At 39.7% G+C, this 20,271-nt stretch overlaps 1 protein-coding gene across 1 annotated transcript in view; it reads left to right on the forward strand.

Moving 5' to 3' along the window:
- Positions 1-20,271, forward strand: part of COL4A1 (collagen type IV alpha 1 chain) — a 120,582-nt gene that overhangs the window by 73,569 nt on the left and 26,742 nt on the right. The window contains exons 15-34 of the mRNA XM_063149962.1: positions 79-138; positions 2,311-2,355; positions 2,575-2,628; positions 3,092-3,133; positions 4,078-4,171; positions 4,832-4,867; positions 6,386-6,550; positions 8,417-8,512; positions 9,611-9,694; positions 10,448-10,518; positions 13,556-13,747; positions 14,619-14,787; positions 15,143-15,235; positions 15,334-15,438; positions 16,928-17,025; positions 17,317-17,467; positions 17,804-17,917; positions 18,321-18,488; positions 19,039-19,128; positions 19,711-19,863. Coding sequence (XP_063006032.1) covers positions 79-138; positions 2,311-2,355; positions 2,575-2,628; positions 3,092-3,133; positions 4,078-4,171; positions 4,832-4,867; positions 6,386-6,550; positions 8,417-8,512; positions 9,611-9,694; positions 10,448-10,518; positions 13,556-13,747; positions 14,619-14,787; positions 15,143-15,235; positions 15,334-15,438; positions 16,928-17,025; positions 17,317-17,467; positions 17,804-17,917; positions 18,321-18,488; positions 19,039-19,128; positions 19,711-19,863 — 2,080 coding nt within the window. The remainder of the gene's footprint in view (positions 1-78; positions 139-2,310; positions 2,356-2,574; positions 2,629-3,091; positions 3,134-4,077; positions 4,172-4,831; positions 4,868-6,385; positions 6,551-8,416; positions 8,513-9,610; positions 9,695-10,447; positions 10,519-13,555; positions 13,748-14,618; positions 14,788-15,142; positions 15,236-15,333; positions 15,439-16,927; positions 17,026-17,316; positions 17,468-17,803; positions 17,918-18,320; positions 18,489-19,038; positions 19,129-19,710; positions 19,864-20,271) is intronic.

A 20,271-nucleotide genomic window follows, 5' to 3' on the forward strand; every position in this document is an offset into this window, starting at 1 on the left:
CTTTATACCTATTAGTTAAAAGCAAATTTGCTTTGGAATTTGGTAGTATTTTTAATCTCATGACTATTTATTTTCCAGGGATTGCCAGGTTCAGGTTTCAAAGGAGACAAGGGTGAACCTGGGCAGCCTGGTCCACGTGTAAGTATACTCAATTTTATCAATATCATAATTGCAGTTAGTGTATGTTTCCATTAGCTAACTAAACTTAGTAACCATTAGTTAAACAGCAAATTTGCTATATTTCAAACAAGCAAGTTTTGCTGTAGGACAGGTGTACAATCAAGGTAGTAGTAGCATACAGTAATGTTAGTATGTAATATTTCAGTTAACTAAGGACATTTAATAGTGGCTTGCAGTGCTGAAGGTGAAGGCAGAACTCACATTAATCCCGATTGAAGAAAGATGAAGTCAGCAGCCCCACATTGGGCGCAACAGAAGTCATTCCAGAACGGAAGAAAATGCAAAGAAAAATAACCACTCTGTAGGAGTGCTAAATGGAACATGTTGAATTTATTTCAAATACTCTCATGTGCAGTTGACAAAATAAGCCTGCTTAGTCTGGGGGTAGAGATTTGTACAAAGAAAATGAAAGGAGCAAAAAATTCAGGTGACAGAAATCCTTTTGCTTGCTGGTTTCTAGCCTGGTTGTGGATGCTTGAGGACATAGGGTCTGTTAACGTTTGTCTGATCTGACCCATATCATAGTCTCATCCATAGAACTTGCCCATGAGTCGTGCTGTATCTTTCATAGCTGAGCAGGTAGCAAAACTGGACTTTTTTTTACATTCAAATGTATCTAAAGTATTCTAAGTAATTCTATGTTTCTTGAGGTGTGGGTCTTGATAAATCATTAGGCCCAGCACACCTATAGGCATTCACTTGTACTTCCATCTGAAAAAGAAAACTCTCCCTTTCTACTGTGTTTCAAAGTCAGATGTCCTATTAACTTTTCAGTAAAGTTATGTGATGGGATTATTTTTCTGTCATATATGTATTTTTACTCTTATTTTAAATGCAAGCTTGAACCTGGAGGAATGGAGATATGTTGGCTTAGTTCGTTAACTTTTTGACGAAACCAGAGCATCTGAATTTATCAAAAGTACAATTTTCAGTATCTGAAGAGCTCCCTCAACTAAGTTTCTCAGATATTTTATATATAGTTTTTCAGGAAATTATATCTACTTCTGAAATTAAGCTAAGCCCTGAAAGATGATCAGATGTTACAATCTGATATTCTAGTTCAAAGAAACTAAACAATATAATTAATTCTGATTACAGTGTGTATTTGAAGACTCTCTTGACTTTGCAGATCAAAGTTTTAATTAATCATTAAAAACTACTTGTAACCCTTCATTATAAGAGACCATAGCTGCACACCTTAATGGGGGTGGCCTGTTCTCATTTGTGCTATCATTTATGTCCTTCACTTGCATTAAGACAATAGCTTTATACCTAAACTGATGAGATAATTTTAGACTGAATTATATGCACTGTTACTTTGTATATTAAGTGCCTACATTTCCTTGGGTTTATGGGACAAATTCGTATTGCTTATGCTACACATACAATCTAAGCACTGGGACACCAAATGAGAGGCAGCCACCAGAGGGTCAGGCTACAAGCTGATGTCCCAGTCCTTTTATGGTGCAGAGGAAAGAAAAATGCTGAAAAGTAGGTTTGTCCATCTAGATAATTTATCACATAGTTGTTGACTGCTTCAAGGGAATCTTATCCCCTCTGTGGGTTGACCCAGTGGGCTAATAGTTGTAATTTTACTCTGGAAGAAGGAATTTTGAATTTCTAGTGTATCATCTGCCTTTTGATTTGAATTTCAGTTTGAGGGAAGAGAATTTACCACTACATGACCACACAGTCTGATAGAGGGCCACTCTCCAACCCTTCTGCTGAAACTGAACCACTAAATATCCATGCAAAAATGTCTTGTGAAGTTGAGGAGCCTATATATAGAAAGGGATTGTTGTGAAGGAAAAAGATGGATCTGGTTCCAGTTTCTTGTGCTGTAGATATATTTTGTCTAGAAGATTGTGTGACAGGGAAATCTGTGTTATTTCTGAATCTGGGAGTGGATTTGCAGGATTTTATTTAACTTGGCATCTTGGAGGATGTGGGGTAATACAAGCACTAGGCATAGTCACCATTTGTACCCTCTGCTCTTTTAGCTGAATTAGCACACTTTGATTAATGCATTGCAATAGTGATAATTTTGTTCTAGTATTCCACCCACTGTGTTCAGAAATTGAATGTATATGGGTTGTCTGTTAAAACAAAGCGGAACTTGGTGTTTTACAGGGCAAGCCTGGAAAAGATGGTGACCCAGGACTGAAAGGAGAACCTGTATGTATTTTACTCATTTTCCAGTACTGTTTCTTACATTCAAAACAAACAACTGTCTGTGTATTATAGATAGTTGATATTTTCTAGCCTTCTGAATTTTTTATTTGAAGTAGTTGCTTTCTGTGACTTGTGACTTTTAAAATTTTTAAACTTTGCTGCTGCTACAGCTAAGATCCACCTATATTTGTCTCTTCTGGTTTCACTGCCTTCTCCACACAGGGTTTGCCTGGAGGGTTTGGGATTCCAGGACGACCTGGGGAGCCTGGCACAAAGGTGAGTAGTAGCAGCTTTTGCTTCCCTTCACACAGAATGAGCTAACAGCTTTTGTGGTGTGTTCATTGATTGCATTAAGGCAGTGAATGCACATAAAGCAATATTAATTGAATGTTGCTTAGCTGTATGTTATCATTCAGAGACAGTGAAAAGTAAAAATGAAGATGTCCCCAATTTAGATCTCTTATCTGTGTTGTTTAATGCAGGCTTTATTTTCACAAGCTTTGTCCAGCCAGCATAGGTGTAAGTGTACTTCCCTGAAACCTCCAGTTTCTCTTCAAATAGTGCAAACCAGTACAGGCTTGCAAACTAATTACTACTGCTGGCTATTATAGCATTCCAGGTACTCACCATGTGGGTGTTGTTTAAATCTGTATCAAAGTATTCATTTGTTGAGGAAATCTGAATTTGTTGGCAAAAAAATCTGATCTGGATTTAAGACATAAATTTTATTTTGATTTAGGGTGACAAAGGGGACCGAGGTCTTCCAGGACCTCCAGGAAGAGTAAGTAAAATAAATTTTTATTTATTTTTAAACTTAAAATAAAAATAAATTTTGTGAAAGTCAGAATGCTCAAACAATGAAGAAAAAAAGAGTTACTATGAATAGTCTGATCTTGTTCTCTTCAGTCATGTCCATATTTTTCCTTAATGGAAGCAAAAGTTGGGTGCAGTTCTTTAAAGTACATCTGAATTTTGGGAAAGGAACGCTCTTCAAGTGTTTTGGACTGTGAATATTATAAGCATTGGTATTCAGTACACAGTAGCCAAAAGACAGTTCAAAAGAGTAAATCTGCCAGTTTTAGGGCTGTGGTTTAACCCAGTGGGAGCTAAGCACCAGACAGATGCTCACACACTCACTGTCCCTCCTCAGCATGGGATGGGAAGGAGAATAGGCAAAAGGTAAAATTCATTGGATAAGAACAAGTTATTAATAAAAATAAAGTTACTAGTAGTAATAGTAGTAGTAGTAATCATGAAGGAATGGGAGATAGCAAGAAGAGACAGAGAGGAATAAAACCTGAGGAAGACAAGTGATGCACAGTGCAATTGCTCACCACTTGCTGACTAATGTCCACTGAGTCCCTGAGCAGAAATTGGCTCTTATACATAAGAAGTAACCAAGGGAACAATTTTTTAACACTTCAATTAAAAAATAGGGTTAGTCAGGATCAAATAGATTATTGGTGGTGCTGCTTCCCAGCTATGGCAACAAATGCCCAACATCTGCTAATTTGGTTTGGAAAATTGTGCATATCTCCTGAATACGGTATTGTAAATATTAGCATCCTATATATTGAGCTCAGATCAATGTTAGCAAAAATTGGCTAGATAATATTTTAAAATAAAAGGTAATGCAAACCTAAGATGGCCTCTGTACCATCAGATGAAGATGGGGGAGATATGATGGCTCAGTTGCATGTTTCTAGTCTTTGTCTTTTGATTTAGATGATAGATGCTGGACCAATAGATACCTTTGGTCAAAAAGGAGACCCTGGAGTTTCAGGTTTGCCTGGACTGAAAGGTCAAAAAGGTGAAAAAGGTATGTATTTTGTCTTGTCTTTTTAATTGAGTTAGACTTCTAATTTTCTCACTAAAGGAAATTAAAATTGCACTATCTGTGCTCAGGAGCTTTGTATGACAGTGTAATGTTCCAGTCATTTAATTGTTTTCAGGTTATTCTGTTTTCCAGTAGCTTGTAAGACACTTCTGGTTCTCAACGTAGCTAAGACTGTCTTTCAGTTGTAGATGTAAAAGCGATAATCTGGGATCAGTTTTTATGGCAGCTAAATAATTCAGTGAGATTATATAAGAAGTATGGAAATCAACATTAATATAAGAAGTTAATAAATGCAGAAAATCTTGAGACTCCTTTGTAAAACTCAGTTGCTAATTTTTTATCCTAAGATTGGCTTGCATATTTTAAAAATGTCTTTAGTAAAGAGAAAAAATCAAGCATTTCCCTTCCCATTTTCCCCATTACAGATCTTAGCCAATTCAAGAAAAATTTCTGGGGAATTTGACACACAGCAGGACCTTTTCTCTGAATGTATTTCTTGAAGATATATAGAGATTATTTAACTTCAGATTTGATTTTGAATGTGAATATGCATGAATATGAATTTTAATTATATCTCCTAAAAGTTCACTTTCACCTGCATTACAGAATTCATTATCTAATTGAAACCTTCTCTTTTTAAAGGCTTCCCTGGTGCACAAGGAATGCCAGGACCTCCAGGTATGAAGTTATAACTACTGATTTTTTCACATTTATCATGTGCTCTTGAGTGAACAGTCCTGAGGGATATTCTCCTTAGCTCCTTTCAGTTACTGCCTGACTTTCTGAACACCCAAGCACTGACCTCCCCAGGGTCTGATCATCCCTGCAGGCCCTTTCTCTAGATTGCTTTTCTCAGGTGTGATCCAGCCTTGTTCTTTCTGTTCTGCTCTGATAACTTCCTGCTGAAATTGGAAATGTAGAGTCCATCAGAGACATCCCAGAGAGTGTGACCCATGGGGCAAGCAGAGTTGTTAGCTGGGAATGTGTGTGAGTGTGTGCACATACACCTGAGTGTGTGTGCTCATATCTTTGTCTGGCTATCACTTCAGCTCTCTGTGTGTTTGTGTGAGTATAATAAAACACGGTTTGTAGAAAGAAATAATACTGACTTGATCAAAGTCATTCCTGAAGGCATTCTGCTTTTTTGACTGTGACACTCGGCCTAATAAAAGTTATTTCTTTTGTCTACAAATTTTGCCTTTTTCAGAGCCTTAACATCTTCCCATTCATGGTAGCACAGCTTTTATGCATATAAGTACATGTACATGTGTTTGACCTAGACCATGATACTTGCTTCTTAAAAATTAGGCAAATCATCTCTGGAGACCTGACACTTCACACATCCTGCACTGATACTACCATTACCTTCATTGCTTTCATTTTCTGTCTTGGCAGTGAGCTAAATATGAAATTAATGTGAGCCAGGGTCAGATAGTTTCCAGGAAATTTTTCACAGGTCAGGGAGAAGATGCTATACACCACAGGCTGTAATGATAGCTCTTGGTCTGTAATTACCCTACAGAGATTGAGCTTTGTGTGACTTCTGTATCTTCCTGCAGTGTTGCAGATGGCTCAAAATGTTTTAATGGTGAAGTGTAATGATAAGTTGTGAGCTGGAAGTCATTAAAATATGAAGACCTGTGTGACTGTACAAATAGCTAAAAGAAGATCTTAAGCAGGGATTTTGGTAGTTGTTTATCTGCTTCTTTTTATTGGCTATTTTCACTTATTATTCTTAAAAAGCATTTTCATTTTAGCATTCCTTAAATCTGCTAACATTGTTGAGTACTTATTTTTTGAAGTTATGAGACATAACTTTCTAGATGTGTTTTAGATTAGGTTTTTCATGAGGTGAGGAAGTGTGCAATAGTTTCTAGATGGAATAGCTAAGTTAACTCCAGTGTTGCTACTATTTACTACCCAGCAAAAGTGTGTCCAACTAAATCCCAGAAAAGCACTCTAATACAGACGAGGTGTGTTTGTTTAGGGACCAAACAGAAGTGAGTTTCTCTCAGCTGTAGTGAGTATACAAACCCCATTTTTTAATAAATCACCAATAATTAAAATTCAGTCCCTTTTTTCTTTCGCATTAACATTTTTCCATTTCTCTCTAAAACCCTGTGAAAGTTAATCTGTTGATAATGTTGCTGTCTTTTCACTTGTCATTTTTACATATATGTTTTACTTTGTCCAAAGGTCGACCAGTTCCAGACAGGGTAGGATCACCTGGTGTCCCTGGAGAGAGAGGTGAAAAAGGTGAAAAGGGTTCTCCTGGATTCCCTTCACCTGGAATCCCTGGAAGAGATGGTTTCCCAGGTCCTCCTGGTTTGCCTGGCCCACCAGGACCTCCAGGCAAAACAGGTAAGTAAAGCCCAAGGTTGCTTTTCACTTTGAGGACTCATAATGCACATTAAAAAAAGAAAAAAGAGACAGGATACATCTGTCATCAGGATGCATCTGTGTCATGGAAGAAACATACCTGAGTTGTTGATGAACCAATTAAAGCTGTTGCACAGTGTAGGGAGCCGCTTGTTTCCTTACTGGGAAAGCACAAGGATTCTTCGCTAAATAAATACTTCAAAAATGTCTACAAAATTCATTATTAATTGTTAGAATATAACCAAACAATTGACCTTAATTCACATTAATTTGTTCTGTGTCGTATTGTGCCAATGTAGTGATATTTGTATATTTTCAATTAAAAATAGCAGATACTAATACTAATACCTCAGCATAAAAGGTGCTGTTCATTGTGATGATTTACAAGTCTGCAGTTCCAGTCTGTGTAACAGATTGAACAGGTGTGACAACTGCTGTGTGAGGTGCTAGTATGCCAGAAGATTTTATTTTAAAATAAAATTATCTTAGAGGAGAATGGGGTCATAGAAAGGCTTGGGTTGGAAGAAATGTTAAAGATCATCTGGTTCCAATCCCCCAACACAGGCAAGGATGCCACCTACTAGATCAGGGTAAACACCTGCTTTATGATATAAATGAAAAGCCAGTAATGATGGAACAAGAAAATAATAACATCAGTAGTAATAATAACAACATTACACATGTTTTTATTAGATTGTGATAAAGGAATTTTAAAGAGAACAATGTTTTTGCTCTGCAATGAAGCAGTAGCCAAGTACATGTGGAAGTGGTCCATGCTAAATAGCTCCTTAAAGCTAATGTTTTAAGTCATAGAAAACTTTTACTATAGGTGATACTGATATTGTGAGTTAAATTATCATTCCAACATCAGGAATGATATCCCTATTACAATGGTTAAGGTACTTAAAAGTTATTGAAGGAAACATTATTCTCTATGGAATTCCTAAACCAAAGGTACTTTGTTCAAAAACAGGGGAAGATTCCTGGTTGTTGCTGTGTTTGCCAGTGAAGCAGTGCAAAATCCAGCATGTAGAATATGGAATTAAATAGCTAAATCTCACATTTTCCTAAAAAAATTCTATTTTTCATACAAATTATTGTCATTGTTTAATTCTGCTCCTTCCCCAGATACTTCTTTAGCCTTCTTCAAGTACATAATGGGGAGCAATTCTTTTTCATTTAACTGGTTTTTCAAACTTCACATTAGAATTTTGATTACTGGCTTTGGTCAAAATGATGTCAATGCTGTGTTGGGTCAGATCCTGCATCATATCATCAAACAGAGCAAGCACTGTTTGTATTCTTATATCAAGCCTGAGAAATATTCTCATTTGTTACCTATTTCAGATCCTAACATATGAAGTTTGTTGTTTTCAGGAAGCTTGATCAGTGTGAAGAAGTTAAATAGATGCTGACAAGCTGCTCTTACCTAGAAAGTTTCCTAAAATGTTGAAAAAGAGAAGTCAGGGTACAAAAAAACCTTCTTAATGAATCTCTCTGAACATCAATACTCTCCATTCTCTTCAGGGTCAAAACATCAGTTTTTCACCCATGATACTTTATCAAGCCAAAACTTAAATTGAAAATAGATTTTATGTTGAAATTGTTTGTAACCTTATTATGGCAGAGCCTGTCTTTACTCTGTAATTCTCAGGGTTTCTTAAGCAGTGTATATGTAATAAGAATACAGAATCCCAGTTAAATTTCTCCAAGTAAATCCAATAAAGGAGTAAAATGCTATCCTGAGTTACCACTTTTCATAGGTAACATTTCAGGTAGGATGTAAATGCAACCCTATAAGGGAAACTTGCACTTCTCAAAACCATATTTATTGCAATTTCATTTCAGATGGAATTGACCAGTGCCAGCAAGGAGAACCTGGTGCACCAGGTAGTCCTGGACTTCCAGGGAGAGATGGATTTCCAGGAGAAATGGGAGAGAAAGGTAATAATATATTAAAATGGTTGTATTCTTATGCTTAGTAGCCTGAAGCTTGGGTATGTAAAGATGCTGAGCAAATTAGGTTGGATCCAGAGAAAGTGTGCTTAAAGTTAGTTAAATAGTTCATGGACCTGGAAGATGTTTCTTGACTCTCTGGTGAGTAAAGAAGGATATTGTGCTTTGAATTGTGTGATACGGAGTTCTCTTGGCCAGCTAAAGGATGGGCCAGGGCTGCAAGAGGGCTCAGTAGAGCCTTATGCCCTATGTAAATGGAGCTGCTCAAGGCAATTCAGGGTGTGAATTCTGAGATGCAGATTTAAAGAGGGGCAGATGAGCTGAGAATGAAAATGGTTTATGAATCATTGCCATGAGTATAATTGAAGATAAGATTTTAACACCTACAGACAACCTTAGGTTGGACATTAGGAAGAAGTTCTTCACAGAAAGGGTGATTGGGTGTTGGAATGGGCTGCCCAGGGAGATGATGGAGTCACCATCCCTGGAGGTGTTTAAGAAAAGTCTGGATGTGGCACTGAGTGCCATGGACTATTGACATGGTGGTGTTTGGTCATAGGTTGGACTCAGTGATGGCAAAGATCTTTTCTGACCTAACTGTGGGATTCTGTGAATAGGACTGTCAACCATGTGTTTTAGCAGCATTGACTAAATGAACATTTATAAAAAAGAGATGCAAAAATTTACATGGTGGTTGCTCCTTTCCAATCTCATTCTGTTCACTGTTTTTGTGCAGAATTATAGTGACTATAGAAGTTAACCTTTTTCTGCTTTAATAATTTTATTTTCTTTATACCTACTGAATATATTTATTTTCTTCTTTTTGATCCTCTTCAACCTTGTCCCCTTTAACCATTATTTTAAATACTAACCTTAGAATAAAACTTATGTTGATTTTCATGCTATTCCTTTAAAAATGTAAAGAATTTTGAACATCAACTTGCTGATATCTTCTCCTTGAAGCATGGAATTAGAAGCAGCAATTTATTTAAATATTAAATTGACATTTGCCCTGAATCCACCTGCTTGCAGTTGTCTTGAATCTTTTTGTTGTTATTCATGTCCTTTGTTGTTTTCTGTTTTCAGGTGACAAAGGTGAAGCCTGTGCCTTGTGTGATAAAGTAGGACCTCCTGGACTTCCAGGACCACAAGGGCCACCAGGTCCAGCAGGTAAAAACTCCTTAATAACCCAAGAATGAGCTATGTAGGCTAAATTCTAAATAATGCAGCAGAGATAAGAAAATTAATTACATTTTGTGCCACTAATCAAATTGCTTGTGAAACTAATGAAAGGACTAATGAAAGGAAGGTGGCATATTCCTATTTTTGACCTAATTCCAAATTTCAAATACAATTAACTAGAATTACCAGGGAAGCAGAAACTGACCACAGTGAAGGGTCTTTGCAAATTGCGGCCCAAATATTTTCACAATGAGATATAATATGGGAACCATTTTCTTATGTGCTCAGGCTTGATAGTGACCCATACATTTGTTTCCAATTGCAGCACTAGATTCTGTGGCCCAAAAATAATTTTATTTTTGCTACCATATGAGAGCAGTGCCGCATGCCAAAAATTATATTAATTATATTATACCTAATGTTTGTTCTAATGCTGTTCAGAAAAATAAATGTGGTTTAGTTCGTTTCAGTTCTGCATTCGTTACATGAATTGGTAAATTCATTGCTAAGTCAAATGAATCATCAGCTTCCAAGTTTACGAATGCTGGCGTGCAATGAAGTGCATGAATCAAGACAGCCTCTCTGGCTTTAGCAGCATTATGCTGGTATTACTGGGAATGGAGTGAGACACTTTACAGGGGATCACAAAGAATTCACATTCAATGAACTGTGTAATGTATTTTTTGCAATATATTGTATTTTATGTAATAAACTAAGCCATATTTTTGTCTCTCTGAAAAGGTTTTCCAGGACAAGCAGGTTTCAAGGGTGACAGAGGCTTACCTGGACTTGATGGCCTTCCAGGGGTGCCTGTAAGTAATGCCTTGCCAAATACTACATGTCCTGCTGGGCATGTGATCCAGACACATATGATGATCAGTGTATGACTGTAGTGCATCAGTGTGGTTGTGTAACAGTTCTCTTTAAAAACTACCCCCCCTACCCCTCCCCAAAACAGTGCACTGATATGATAAAATTAGGGTCAATTATGCCTTATAAAATAATGTAGGGTTTGAACTGTAAGAGCTAAAAAAGAGCTGTCAGATATTGGTTATACTTCTGAGTTTATCCATCATAAGAACTCGGTGGGACACATGACCTTCTGCCTGAGCAAGCTAAGCAGTGGAGCTGGGTAAAGAGTAGGATTTCTCAGGAAACAGGTGCAGGTATTCCCTGACCTTCTGAATTGTTCCAATAACATTTTGCTGGTGAGTACAAATATATTGAGAGAGAGACAGTGCCATCTAGTGTGGTGTGAGCAATCCTATGTTGGCATGCAGCACATTGTGGCAGTTTTGCTGAATTTTGAATCATAGAATAGGAGAAAATGCTGAGTTGGAAGGGGCTCATCAGGACCATTGGATCCAACACCTGGTTCTGTGAAGAACATCCCAAACACCACACCATGGGCCTGAGAGAGTTGTTCAAATGATTATTGAACTCGATCAGGCTGTGACCACTTCCCTGGGGAGCCTGTTCCAGTGCTCAGCCACCCTCTGGATGTAAATTTTGTTCCTGATATCCAGCCTAAACTTCCTCTGACTCAGCTTCATGCTGTTTCCTCAATTCCTGAGAGATCAGTGCCTGCCCCTCCTCATCCCCTCATGCAGAAGTTGTAGACTGATATGAGGTCTCCCCTCATCTCCTCTTCTCCAGGCTGCACAAACCAAGCGGCACCAGCCATTCCTCATAAGGCTTCCCCTGCAGACTCTTCACCATTCTCATGGCCTTCCTCTGGATGCTTTCCAATAGTTTAATGTCATTTTTATTTTGTGGCACCAAAAACAGTATTCAAGGTGAAGCTGCCCTAGCTCAGGGCAGAATGGGACAATTCCCTCCCTTGCCCAGCTGGCCATGCTGTCCCTGATGCCCCCAGACAGGGATGCCCCTCCTGGCTGTCAGGGCACTGCTGACTCATGTTCAGCTTGCCAATGACCAGGACCCCCAGGTCCCTTTCCATGGCACTGCTCTGCAGCCCCTCATTCTTTGGTCTGTCCACACACTCAGGATTGCCCCATCACAGGTGCAGAATCTGTCACTTGCCCTTGTGCTGGTGATTGCCCATCTCTCTGATTTGTTTCTCTCTGCAGGTCCTTTCTGCCCCCCCGGGAGCTGACAGCTCCTCCCAATTTATTGTCACTGGCAAACTTACTTAGTATTCCTTCAAGTCCTGCATCCAGGTTGTTAATGAGGATTTGGGAAGTATGTGCAGTATGTTCTGTAAAACACAATTAGTAAACAGGAAAGTCAAATACTTTTGAAGAAATAAAGCAAAGCTGTGAAAGTGGGTAGCATCCTAATAAGATTACTTGTAAATTATGTTGAGGCAGCACAGCATGACTCTCAGTAAGGCCAAAAGCAGAACAGCTGTAAGTGTAGCACTTGTCTAAAATGTGACACAAATGACTCCTAGATGAGCAGTGTACTACCACAACTACATTTGACCTTGTCAGAATCCATTTAAGTGCCCCTATGGACACTGAGGTTTGCTGTGAAAATCTGCCTCAGCGTACATGTTCCTGTAGCATAATGTGGGCTTTGACACCATTCCTAGTGTGAGTAGACTGAGTCTTCCCAGACCTCTTCTCCCCAAAGCTGTTTCCTTACAGCTGACCCTTTCTGACATAACTTCTCAGTGACATCCCTGTGCACTGACTTTATCACACACTGGGGTTATGTGAGCTCCCTCTATCACCAGTGTGAGAGAGAGAAGTGAAAAAAGTAACTTCAGAAGTAAAAACCTTCAGAAGTAAAAACAACTAAACCTTCAGAATCAAAAAAACCCAAACCATTTGTATGAATTCATTACTCAAGGAATCTATTTCTCTCACTGAAGTATAAATAAAGCCTTGTTGCCTGAATTCAGCCAATGAAAGTTGACTAAGATTAATTCCTTATCTATTGCCACCTCAATAAATTGCATTACCCAGTGACTGAATGTATTATAATATGAATGGGATTCATGAAAGAAACCGTAGGAAAAAATGGAAGACATTCTAATGTATTTAAGCTTTTTTGCTGTCTGTCATTTGTTCTTGGCACATGTTTTGCCACACCTTTATATTTTACTTTTATTGCCTCATAAGTGCTATTCATATCTTTAAGGACAAGGATTGGCTGCTGTTCTGAATGCTTTTAAGTTTGTTTTACTCTGCAAAGTTCAGCCAGGTGGTGATCCAGCATATAATTTAACTTGGAAGAACTACAATAGAGGCCGGCCTTGCAAGCTGACATTGTTTACAGCCATGCCAAAACATCAGAGTCTGATTCAGAAGACTCCAGTGCTAATGAAGAGATTACCAATGACCATGTTCTGGTTCAGGTTGAAGTGGAGGGCACACATGAGCTGTACATAGTGGACATTGCCCATGAAGTTTGTGTTTTACTGCCCTGAGTCGCTAGAAATTACAGAGATTGTTCCCATAAGACAAGTTCAATCAAGTCCTAGAAAATATGTAGGGGAAAAATTGAAATTCTGGAAATCATGTAGGCATACCATTAGGTAGGTAGTTTCTTTCCAGGAGAGGTTACAAAACTATTTTCTGAGCACATGCATTATATTCTGATATTACCAACTGACTGGGTCAGCTGTTTAAAGTTGATGAATATTAATAATGATTGAACACATGTATTCACAGCCGATGAATGTTATGAATAAACTACCCAAGGGAGAAGCTTTCTGCTTCCAAGACTGCTGTGTCTTGGAAAATATTCTCATTTGACCTCCTCAGTCAATGACTTGGTGGTTCCCTTAATTTGGATTTGCAGTTCAGTTTCTGAGGTTTGCTTTCTTTTATAGTTGAAGGGTTTGTAGGGCAGTTGATGACATCTGAATTGATGAAATTTCAGGGTCCCCCCGGCACTCCAGGACTTATGGGCAGCCCTGGGCCAAAAGGAGAACCTGGTGATTTTACCTACGATTCTATCCTGAAAGGCGAAAAGGGAGATCCTGGTTTCCCAGGACAGCCAGGCATTCCTGGAAGGGAAGGAAGGCCAGGAAAAGATGGATTTCCAGGTCCCCCAGGTCCAAAAGGAGTAGCGGTATGTTTGTTTATGTTTTCATATTGTCCTACTGTGTGTTCATTTATGTTTACTTGCTGTGCTGTACATCCTGTCTTTCAGATCAGAATTCACATGCTTTTGTGCCCTATACATGCTTTATGTTTATTGGCCTGATTTGTTTTTCAACATCTATTCTTTACCTTGAGTAGTACATTGTTCCTCAGAAGACGATTCCTTTTCACTGGAAGTAGTGAGGAAGACAGTTCTTCAACAACAGACTATTTCAGAGCTAGGTTTTTCAGACCATTTCTTTTTACGTCATGCAAATAAGTAATCTGACTCAAATGCATTCAGTGTGGCTTGTTACTTTCAGGACTATAGAGAAAAGGTTCAAACATGGACAGTAGTTTTATTCCTTTCTGCCTTTCTCATAGCTTGATAGTGAGAACGGGTGTGAGTGATTTAGCTGATATTTGGAGATGATTGAACAAATTCAGTTATCCAAGTAGAAATTGTGAAGACAAGATTCAAGTCTGTTCTAGCCTATTTCTCTTCTTGTGGAAATGAATGCCTCAAAATCTGGCACTGATAGAGTTGAGCTGATGTGGATATGATGTTGAGCTGAATGTTGAGCTGATGCTGAGCTGAATGTGGAGCTCACCTCTACTCCCAGATCCACTACTGGAAACATGGCCTGCATGATACAGTTAGCTGCATTGCCAGATGTGATCTCCATGTGCTATTCCACATGGAACCTCATTCTGTTTCTATTATACTGAGTAGAAAAAATCCAGTTTCTTCAACATTACAGATACCTGTGCTAAATCCCAGTTACGAAATATTCAGAGAGGATGATGTGTTCTGTCTTGCCAGTCAGGCAAGAAGTACACTTGTACTTTCTGAAAATTAGGGTACAGCTGGTTTGAAAGGAGAACGTGGTCCCCCTGGCCAACCTGGATTCCCTGGAGTGCGTGGTGAAAGAGGTTTCCCTGGCTCTCCTGGGATAGGTTCTGCAGGATTACCTGGTGAAAAAGGAGACAGAGGCTTTGCTGGAACCCCAGGTTTACCAGGACTTCCAGGTAATGCTATAATGTGTTTTAAAAAATACAAATAAATATTTTAAATTGTGCCCTTTAAATGGTACAGCCTAGAAGATCATAGGAATTTAAGCCTGAAATAAAAAGACTTGCTGATTTGAATCAGTGCTCTCTTTCACCAGTATAATTGCAATTTTTGAGGGCAGTTTTCTTGAAGGATTTGCTAGGCAAAATGGGATGGTTCAGGTTCATCCTAGTTTTTTACCAAGTTTCTACCAAAAAAACTTCGTAACAAGTCACTTTTAATGGTATGGATGAACTGATAATGCTGTCAAGGTAGCAGTCCCTTGTTTTATTTCGTCAGTTCCTGTACTCTAATACAACTTTACATTTACAGGAGCAAAGGGTGAAGCAGGACGAACTATATCGCTCCCTGGACCTCCTGGGGCAGATGGCCTTCCTGGGCCACCTGGTTTCCCTGGACCCCAAGGTACAGCAGTCTGTTAATCTTTGTCTGATGATCAGGATGGTTCTGTTCCCCAGAAGTTAGCCTTTGTGTTGACATTTGTCTTGTTTCTATTTGCAAAGGTGACAAAGGGAATCCTGGGCTTCCAGGCAGACCTGGCCTACCAGGAGAAAAAGGTGCTGTAGGGCAGCCAGGGATAGGGTTCCCTGGACCTCCAGGTCCCAAAGGTAAGATAAAGCTGTCCATCTAACAGGGCTGGTGTAACTGGAGTGTGGGTGGAGGCCTAGGTCTGCACTGTCATCCAGCCATAGCTGCATGGATTTGGGAGGTGCAGCTGAAGAAGCTCCCTTGCAGAAGTCAGCCAGCAGCGCAGGGAGCGTTCTTTCAATAGAGTTCAGCTGCACACCTGCTTTGTGTAGTGCATGGTGCACCTGCAGACTATGTCACAGCTACTGCCAGATGGAAAGTGAAATGGTACAGCTTCTTTCATTGCAGCAACTGAAGTTGCTGAGATGAGATGACCCTTCTGAAAGATGAAAAACACTGTGTGTAGTTGGTCCAAATAATATGCTGATGTAACTGTAACAGCTGTGGCCCAGAGCTTACATCTCTGCTGGATCCCAGACAGCTGAGAGTGGCTTGGTTAGAATTCCAGCTTACTCAATATAAGTGTAGTCTTCCCTCCTTGGCCATTGTCAGCATATGCAAGTAGCTTGGAGGAAGTCTAAATGTTTTGGAATTTTTGAAGATGTATTTGACAGTACTGCTGCTCATTTAGAACTAGATGACTGAACTTTCAGCAGCCACCTCAATCACCAAAATTCTTTTGTGTCTTTGTCATTATTTCTTATGATTCCACACACGAATGAACTGGGAGGGTCAGAAATTTAATAATGAGAAAGGGCGTATTTTTCTCTGTAACCATGTCTGATTCCTCTGAGAGTGCATTGGGACCTGAACAGAAAAGGCCCATTGTATCTGTAAAAGAATTGCTGTATGCACTTTGATGCCAGATGAAAGAAATGACACATTAAATATATTTCTTTAAAGGACCCTTCCATGAACTCAGCCCTGCCCAATGACATTCTGAGGTCTTAGCCTAAAAGCTGGATTTCTGCCTGCTTCATTTGAATTTGTTGTACATGTGCTGATGTTGAGTGAGTGCTATCTTTAAGGGATTTACAGAATGCTGTAGGTATTCCTTCTTGCATTCCCAAGGTGCAGTTCATGGGCTAGCTCTGGCATAGAAACCTTCTGTATGAAACCCTCAGCAGGATACGTAGAACGTGTCACAAGACATATACTGCACAAAAGGTGTTGATTCACAGGTTGGCTTTGTTGTGCATCCCTCAGTCTGATGCCCCACACATTAAGTTGCCTTTTCCGAAGAAGACTTTGGGAACCCGGTTTTGCACAATGTTTCTCACAGGGGAGATTGGAGATGAACTCACAAGGCTATTACTTAAGAGGAGACACTTAGCATTTATTTCTTCTGGGTGGTTGTTTCTCATCAGAAGCCAACTGCAGCACAAAAGTCAGTGTTTGAATCTTTGCTGGGACATTTGCATACTGGCAGGCCTAGAAGTTTGACTGCCCAGGTCTTTGTTAACACGTCCTTGTGAATAGTTCAGTTTAGAGGCTTAAAGAAGCAGCAGGGGTCACTTACAGACAGAGGGTAATGATGAGACTCTTGGTTTGTTTTGCTTTGTTTTATAGGTTTCCAAGGTCAGCCTGGCTCACCTGGTCAGCCAGGAACTCCAGGAACCCCCGGTCTGGATGGTTTGCCAGGAGTTCCAGGTTTACAAGGCCAAAAGGTCAGCTGCTGATACTTTTATCTGTGACTTCCCATGTTGACAGGAATGTGAGCAAGGAAAAACTTTAGAAGCTGGCCAAACTGCCTTTCTTTTTATGTTTCCCACTGTGCACACAAGGAGACAGAGTAGATGGATAAATGCTTGGCATTAACACTTTTAAAGGGCTTATAGCTCTCCCCTGAAATCATGTGTAGAGGTCTGTACATAAGCCCTATACTGCATGATTTAATTACATTTAATAAATGATTTCTTGATGTGTTGATTCCTAATCTATTGCATTTCTTTGGCTAGGGTGAACCTGGTGTAGGTCTACCTGGCCCTAAGGGATTGCCAGGCCCCCCTGGCCCAGCTGGCATCCCTGGAGAGAAGGGAAGTCCAGGACTGCCTGGTTTACGTGGCGAGCAGGGCTTTCCAGGCATACCTGGACAGCAGGGATTCAGAGGTAACGTCACTGGAAAAATACAGTTCTGTATTTGTATTTCTTTTTAAAGTCACTCTCCTGCAGATGCAGTGAAAAGTCTATTCATTACTGAAATATCCTACTGATATCTTGGGGAATTGCCCCTTTCCCATCTCAATTTTTCCTACTACCCACCAGTAGTAAATGCTAGCAGCAAAGAGCAGCCCTTCATCCAAGCCCAGGCTTGGACGTGTTGGTGGCTGAATGAAGTCTCCTTGGCCATGGGCTTCCAAAGCACCTTGTCTGGCATCTTCAGCAAGCAAGACGTCAAACAACATCTGAGAATGCCTGTTCTATGTTTCTCCTGTCTCCCTGCAGGTGACCCTGGTCTCCCGGGTCTCCAAGGCTTGCAGGGCCCTCCAGGTGCACCAGGGCTGGGCCCTCCAGGATTGCCAGGACCTGCTGGGCAGCCGGGACCCCAGGGACCACCAGGTGAGCAGAGAATGCTCCCGTGATGCTGCTTAAGAGCAGAATTTTGACATAAGTGGGTAACACAGGTAAAAGTGTTGCTTGAGAACTTTTTGCAGCATGAAGTTGATAGGGGTAGTTGGGGGTTATGCCAGTGGGCCTCCTCCATGTGGTCCAAAATGAAGGGTGAGGCCTCCTGAGAGGATTTCTGGCATTTGGATTGGTCTCCTCGGGTCATTGATGGGTTATTGATACAGGTTCAAAGCCTCTCTTAGGAAATGAGGATTGGTTCTGCTGTCTGCCTTTGAGTCTTCATCCTCTGTGCCATCTAATTTGTGAATCACAGGTGAACATGGTCAGATATGCTTATTAATGGTTTTCCTTGTGTTTTGTTAAGGACTAATCTGGTATCTTCTGTTTTTCCTAGGATTTCCCGGAATAAAAGGAGAAAGGGGCTTCCCTGGTATCCCAGGTCTAGATATGCCAGGACCTAAAGGGGATAAAGGCAGCCCGGGCCAGCCAGGAGTCCCAGGCTCTGTGGGGTTACCTGGCCTGCCAGGTCCACAGGGGGCTGTTGGACTGAAAGGATCAACAGGTAAATGCCCTGTCCCTCAGAAATCAGCATCTTTGACAGCTGTTTCATTAAGTTGTGATAGCACACCCTTTCACTCAGTTAGGAATTGATTGATCAAAGAGCCCAAGCTTGGGAAAATGCAAGGACTGATGTCAGTAAAGCAGCTCTGCACATGTAACTGAACTGCTGCTGCTGAAGTCCTTTCATGGACCAAATCCAGCAGGTTGAATCCAGCCTTGCTCCTGTAATAATCAAAGAGGATTATTCTGCACAGTTTTGGTGACAGAGTATGGTTTTAATAATGCCTTTGTTAATGACAGCAGTTTGCTGTAATAGGGAGTTTTAAGAATTTGTCAAAAACCCATTACAAACTGTTTTCTTCTGTTTTTCATAATACTGTTTGTACTGTTGTTTTCTCTATTGGGCTGCTTTAGTTTAATCATCTTTTTTGTCCCATTATTCCTTAAGCAGTGCAACTCCCAATATGATAGGCAGTAAATAATTCTGTTTCTTGTATTTCTTTGCACTGCTTGCTTTATTTTTTTTATTAACTCTTCTTCTTTGGCTTCAGGACCCAAAGGAGAAATGGGAGTTATGGGAACTCCTGGGCTGCCAGGAACTCCTGGGCCAGTTGGAGAGCGAGGGTTTCCTGGTGAAAAAGGTAAGAGAGAGATTTTCTCAAAATAAAAACTGCAAACCCTACACCTTTTCCCCAACAGAAGTTGAGAAATAACCAAAGATAAGGAGTATACTTGGCCTAAGGAACTGTTTATGTCAAGAGACTTACCTCTAAGTTAGAAATAGTATAAAAGGCCACATTCTAGGAGCAGGCATGAGTTTGGGCACCAAAACATGACTTTTGATCGATTTTTTAAGAGCATAAAATTTTGCTAGGTGTTGGGCTGCCACAGGTATTACTCCAAGAAAAATACACTATTTGAAATTATTAAAAGCCATCAGGAAGGTCTTAATTAAGAGCCTCAGATAATGCTCTGTATTACTGCCAAATCCCTGTCCTTATTGTTTCAAGAGTCTAAAATTATTGGCTAGGAAGTGGGAAAAATATGTCAACTTTCTGACAGAACTATTGTGAAGTATAAAGAAAGATCATAGGAGCTGTTCCAGAACATGGTATTTGGTGCTCAAAATCTGAATAAATAGCTAATTTAATTTGTTGTTGTCTACTAAATATTCTTGCAAAGTTTTATATGCCCCTATAACATTCAGTGCTGTCTCTTTATAGGTAGCCAAGGTTTCAAAGGTGTAATTGGACCACAGGGTGATCCTGGTGTTAAGGGAGATAAAGGTGAAGCTGGTCTCCCAGGAAAACCTGGAACAATAGACAACATGGACATGGTTAGCCTCAAAGGCCAGAAGGGAGATCAAGGAGAAAAAGGTAACTTTATTATCTAACTGTGTGAATAAGTGGAATTAACACACATATACTACCAAGCAGCAGTACTTTGAATTCAGTTTTGTGTTAGTTTTAGGCAACAGTTTTTAAAATGAAATTAAAGAGTTTTGCACAGCAAATATAGATATTTTTCTGGTGTTTTTCAACTGTATAGAAAAAAAGAATAATCACAGATCAGAGGGGTTTTGTTTGAACAGAAGAGGTTCAATTTGTCCTTTTATAATTGATTTTACCTCTAATCACAAGACTCTCTGAAAATAAAAGAAATTTTAAAAGTAAAACTAGAGCTTTCCAGAAGGGAAAAGCTGTCTTTTATGTAAAATATGTAGTCGTGGCCATGAAGATCAACTGATAATGTAAGAAAAAAAGTGAGCTGCCTTTTTTGGCACA

This window comes from Melospiza melodia, chromosome 2 (assembly GCF_035770615.1).
Source record: "Melospiza melodia melodia isolate bMelMel2 chromosome 2, bMelMel2.pri, whole genome shotgun sequence".
NCBI lineage: Eukaryota > Metazoa > Chordata > Aves > Passeriformes > Passerellidae > Melospiza > Melospiza melodia.